Here is a 5,585-nt window from a genome sequence, read left to right on the forward strand (position 1 = left end):
AGAGTTATGTTTGGACATGAATATAATTTTGGGCTGTTTTAGAATTTTTGTGAGTAATCTGAAGAGATAATTTTAAATAATAGCTTTTTGGAGTTTTTCAAATTTTCGAAACATTGCAAAATTTATCTTCAAATGAAAATCGAAAATTTTATGGCCAAACATTAATTTTTTTTTAAAAAAAGTGAAAACGTTTTCGAAAAAAGGGAATCATTTTTATGGCCAAACGGGACAGATGAGTAATTTCCAAGGGGACTAGAAGGGTTAATAAAGTAAAGGTAATTGGAGGGGTTAATGTGTTGAGCTTCTAAATTTTTACAGGTGTTAGCAACTTGCAACTTTATAGAGAACTGTAATCAATCTTTTTCTATGCGTAATTTTTTCACTACTAAAGACAAACATTCTCTTTTAAACCCACAAACAATGAGGCTAGGGACTTATAAGCAAAAAATGAGTGTCCCATTTGTACATTGTTCAGCTATTCCCCTGCGCATACAACAAGACAAATGCAAACCTGGGGAAAATAAGAGAGGAGAGAGAGAGAGGAGAGAGAGAGAAGAAAAAGACTGTTTTATGACTCAGTCCCACTTTTGTCTACTCTAAACTTCTCTCTCCAATGGCTTCTCTTCGTGTTGTTCAACTTAGTTCCCTATTTTTCTAACATTTTGCAGCAATGGAAGCAGAAAATGATGATTACCATAAGAAAGAAAAGGCCACTGCAGTCACAATACTGGTCTTTGCTTCTCTAGCCATTGCTTCTTTGTTCATTGCATTTAGCTACTATTGCTATATCCATAACAAGGTCGCCAAGCGTCTCAAGAACCGTACTTGTAAGTCTTTACTTTCTCAGTTTTACACATTCTTGTAAGTTGGTCATCAGTATTTCAGGCCTATGTTTTGTACAATGAGCTTCACTGTGTTGCAGAAAGTTTTGATCTTTATAAAGATTTTTGGGTCAAAAGGAAATATCACTAAGCAAAGGGTCAAAGAAGATATTTGGGGGGGGGGATCATTTAATTTTTTTTTCTTTTTCTTATTTAAGAATGGGATCTTGGGTAACTGGTATAGTTGCCTCTGTGGGGTTCGAGCTGTGTAAACGGCCTCTAACAGAAAGACGGCATACAATACATCCCTATGGTCCCGCCTTTCTACGGACCCTGAGCACAGCAAGAGCTTGGTGCACCGTGCCCTTCTTTTTCTTATTTAAAGGAAAAAGTAGAAACATGTAGAAAAGATCTAATGTTGGTTACACAATGTAGAAATCCTGAATAGAAGGCCTTAATGACTGGAATCTGTTGTTGTAGTAGTAGTAGTTGTTAAGAAACATGCATTGACACTTTGTCCTTTTGTTTTCTTGAGCCGAGGGTCTTCCGAAAACAGCTTCTCTACTCCTTCGGGGTAGGGGTAAGGTCTGCGTACACACTACCCTCCCCAAACCCCACTAGTGGGATTTTACTGGGTTGTTGTTGTTAATGAAATTAGAACAAATTATCTAGTTATTTTAGAGAGAAAATGCTTTCTAGTGCACAAATTCACACCATGCTCACTGTGCTTTCCTCTGTATCACCTCTAGTTTTGGGAAAGCTAAACTCTTGATAAGTTTTTGTTATGCCATTTAGATACAGAGAAAGCTTTTGAGGACAAGGGCAATAGTTTTGCCAATCTTAAAGTCACTGCTGAGAAGGGACTTCAAGTTTTCACATTCAAGCAGCTGCATTCAGCCACAGGTGGATTTGGAAAATCCAATGTGATTGGACATGGTGCTTTTGGGTCAGTGTACAGAGGAGTGCTTCAAGATGGGAGGAAGGTTGCAGTTAAGCTGATGGATCAGGCTGGAAAGCAAGGGGAAGAGGAATTCAAAGTGGAGGTGAGATATCAGTCTATACATTTCCGGCGCAACATCGTTGGTCTATAATGTTGAAAGGGGAAAATATTTCCACAACCCTTAAATTTTTCTCCTCAAAGTCTCAATCAATCTTTGTTTTAACCCTTCATCAATGGAAGAGTTTGGGTGCTGCCCAACAGAAAGTTAAAAGGTTTTGTCGAGTCTAAAATAAGGTTTTAAGCACTTTATTGAAATCTTTGTAATTTATAACCCTTAACACAAGGTCTTAAATGTGAAAATATAAAGGGCATTGTTAGGACTTTGGATTTGTGTTAGAATTGTAATATGTATAATGTATTTTATATTTATATTATTTTAATAAAAGTTAGTAAGCTCTCAGATATTAAGCTACATGTACATTCTTCGCCTCCCTAGGAAAAAATAAAGCACCATAATCTTGTGAATGTTAGTTTGAAATGTATCGTAATTCATGTTTTTAAGCATTTAGTAATACTAATTGTTAGGTTGATTAGAGCCATTGGTCTAGTCTACCTACAAAACAAGTTTTTCTAAGTAACTGCAAGTATGAATCGAATACAATTCAAACTAAGATGCTTTATCGACTTCTTCTTTAGCAAAATGACAAATAGACAAATTTCCTGATCTGGGGATTACACACTATGATGAAACAATTAAAATATGACACAAATTGCAAAATATGAATGAAAAAGAATACGTACAAGTTATTCTCAACAAAGCCCTTCAATTTGTTGTATGATTTTCTTAGCATTTCAACCTTTGTGAAACAGTCACAAATTGCAGAGTTTTAGTGAAACCTTGAACTTCTTCTGAAATTTATTGTGTGTTGTATTATTCCCTCTCCTTTACTTTTGGCGATCATTTGGTGGCATCAAAATATCAGGTGGAGTTGCTATGTCGCTTGCGCTCACCGTATTTGCTGCCATTGATTGGCTATTGTTCAGAATGCAGCCATAAATTGCTTGTTTATGAGTTCATGGCTAATGGTGGTTTGCAGGAGCACTTGTATCCAATCAATGGTATGTATTTGGTTTTCAGTTGTATATGGTTTTGCGCCTCTTGGAATCTGTTAGCAGCCTTTTTTTGTAATTGCTATTTTGGGGCAGCAATGTGTTCCTTGTTACATGAATTTTTGAAGACCTTTTTATGCCTTACTCTTATTCTCTCTCATTACTTCCTTTCGGGTGCGGCCCTTCTTTGGACCTTGCATGAGCTGGGGATGCTTTGTGCACCGGGCTCCCGGGCTGCCCTTTTTACTCTCCCACAACCTCATGCACCCCTTTTCCATCTTTGCGGAAGAAATACTTCATAGTAGGAGAATGATGAATGAATATCCTCATCAAATGACATCTTATACATATGAAAGCTGTCATATTGATTAGCTACACTTGGCTTGTAAAGGGACACCAACTAGTTACTTGTCAGCCACAAAATATGTGGTAATACATCTTTTTGGACTTCAATTTTCAGATAATTTTTTTCCCTAATGTAGTAAGACACGGAAATATCTGCTAGTTATTACATAAGAAGTAGCTACCGATAAATAAAACAAGGAAAGATGGCCAGCCTCCAACCTGAGAAAATCAAAGTTAATGTATATTGTTGCTCCCTTACACTCTGCTCTACATCAGCTCACAAAGAGCATTGCTCACTTAATTATTTTTAGGGAATGTGAGAATATGATAGAGATTATCTGAACATCCAAATTTATTTCATTCCTTACTGTTGCTTGCCTGTATGTAACAATAATTAATCCATTCATTTCAGCTTTTAGTGCCTTGTAAATGAGGAAGTGCAGTTTTCAAAGTGGTTGTTTGATCTCCCTTATTTACACAAAGAATGCTTTGAATGATCATTCTATGCAATTGTGATGCCACGACTGTGAGAAACCACAGTTATAAGTTGGCTGTTTGATCTCCTTTATTTCTATAATGGTTTGGCAGTTTTGGCCTCTCTATCTTCACAAGGTAAGAGTAAGGTCTGCGTACACACTACCCTCCCCAGACCCCACTCGTGGGATTTCACTGGGTATGTTGTATGTTGTTGTAATGGTTTGGCAGTTTCCCTTGCCGGGGTTGTCTTAGAATCCACATGGTCCTTTGAACTCAATAATTTGCTGTTGTTTCATGTGGTAGAAGACAAACATTTTGGATTGAGTTACCTAAGTCATGTAATTTTAATCACCTTGGATGTAGTCAACACATGACTGAGTGATGATTTTAGGTGTCCTCACAGGTAATATCAGATTATTTTCTGAACTGTAGAAAATCACGTGCTAACATTATATGTTTATGCCATCCACTTGAAGCGAAGCAAGTCTTTTCCTGGAATTCCTACTTACTGTGTAGTGACTAGTGACCCAAGTTGTGCCAAATGGGCTATCCTTATTCTTATACCTTATTTCGCATTGTTTCAAATTTTTTGCTTTTGAAGATATTAATGAAAGTACTTTGCTTCAATCTGTAGGTTCCAATAATTTTTGTCCAAAGTTGGACTGGAAGACCCGGTTGAATATAGCTCTGGAGGCTGCTAAAGGTTTGGAATATCTCCATGAGCATGTCAATCCTCCAATCATACACAGAGATCTCAAAAGTAGCAATATTCTTTTGGACAAAAATTTCCACGCCAAAGTTTCCGATTTTGGATTGGCCAAGCTTGGATCTGATAAAGCTGGCGGACATGTCTCTACTCGAGTTTTGGGAACCCAGGGATATGTTGCTCCGGAGTAAGTACCCGTCATTTGGCTGAATCATGTAGGTAGAAGTAGATTATGTTAGATTTTTACATGTGTCACTGTCAATTTCTTCTGTTACACCATTGCAGATATGCATTAACAGGGCACTTGACCACCAAATCAGATGTTTACAGTTATGGGGTTGTCCTCCTAGAGTTGTTGACGGGCAGAGTTCCAGTTGATATGAAGAGATCTCCTGGTGAAGGTGTTCTTGTTTCTTGGGTAAGTTCCCCTAATCGCTTCTTTTTTTATGTTGATGATAGGTAGGTTTCTCTAATTGTTTTAAAACTTACTATTCCCATTTGTCTGTTAGGCTTTGCCTCGTCTCACTGATAGGGAAAAAGTTGTAGAGATTATGGATCCTGCACTGGAAGGTCAGTATTCATTGAAAGAAGTTATTCAGGTTGCTGCTATTGCTGCAATGTGTGTACAACCGGAGGCTGATTACAGGCCACTGATGGCCGATGTTGTGCAGTCATTGGTTCCACTTGTGAAACAACAGCGGCCAATGGCTAAGGCTGGCAGCTGCTCTAGTTTTCATGCTACTACACAATCTCCCAAGGCTTAGACATTTGTCAAGCAAGACGAGCATATCATGATCCTTGGTTCTGTGGCCATATCTTGATCCTTTGTTCTGCACCAACTTTTATGACTAATGGTCGCTTAGTTTATTTATGAACTATTTAGCTTATGGATATCTTTTATGAGTAACTTTAATCTAACAACGTTTGATGGAGCGCGCCAGTTGATGTAATTTGGTGGTGGAACGATTAGTATATTAGACAGCTTGTTTATGTATGTAGTGTCACGCCTCGAACTTGGGTTTGGACGTAACACGACACTCGGTGCTTGACTACATGTGACCGAGCGAACCAACTGACTGGCTGAATCAATATGTGATATCATAACATACAGAATGCGGAAGATAACTAACACATGCTGATATACTGAAAGTCTGAGTGATATAAATCAAAGTGCGAAAACACTAAT

At 37.8% G+C, this 5,585-nt stretch overlaps 1 protein-coding gene across 1 annotated transcript; it reads left to right on the plus strand.

Annotated features, from left to right (window-relative positions):
* The first annotated feature begins 438 nt into the window (after positions 1-438).
* Positions 439-5,317, plus strand: LOC107790838 (putative serine/threonine-protein kinase PBL7). Its single transcript, XM_016612799.2, has 6 exons — positions 439-827; positions 1,617-1,864; positions 2,745-2,880; positions 4,328-4,586; positions 4,685-4,817; positions 4,909-5,317. The coding sequence occupies exons 1-6, from the start codon at positions 671-673 to the stop codon at positions 5,161-5,163; spliced, it is 1,188 nt and encodes a 395-aa protein (XP_016468285.1). The 5' UTR covers positions 439-670; the 3' UTR covers positions 5,164-5,317.
* Positions 5,318-5,585: the final 268 nt, after the last annotated feature.

Source organism: Nicotiana tabacum, chromosome 10 (genome assembly GCF_000715075.1).
Source record: "Nicotiana tabacum cultivar K326 chromosome 10, ASM71507v2, whole genome shotgun sequence".
Lineage (NCBI taxonomy): Eukaryota > Viridiplantae > Streptophyta > Magnoliopsida > Solanales > Solanaceae > Nicotiana > Nicotiana tabacum.

Coding starts and splice junctions, on each gene's coding strand:
- LOC107790838 (XM_016612799.2), top strand. CDS start 671: ATGGAAGCAGAAAATGATGATTACCATAAGAAAGAAAAGGCCACTGCA. Junction 4,587..4,684: donor CAGGGATATGTTGCTCCGGA/GTAAGTACCCGT, acceptor ACACCATTGCAG/ATATGCATTAACAGGGCACT. Junction 4,818..4,908: donor AAGGTGTTCTTGTTTCTTGG/GTAAGTTCCCCT, acceptor TTTGTCTGTTAG/GCTTTGCCTCGTCTCACTGA.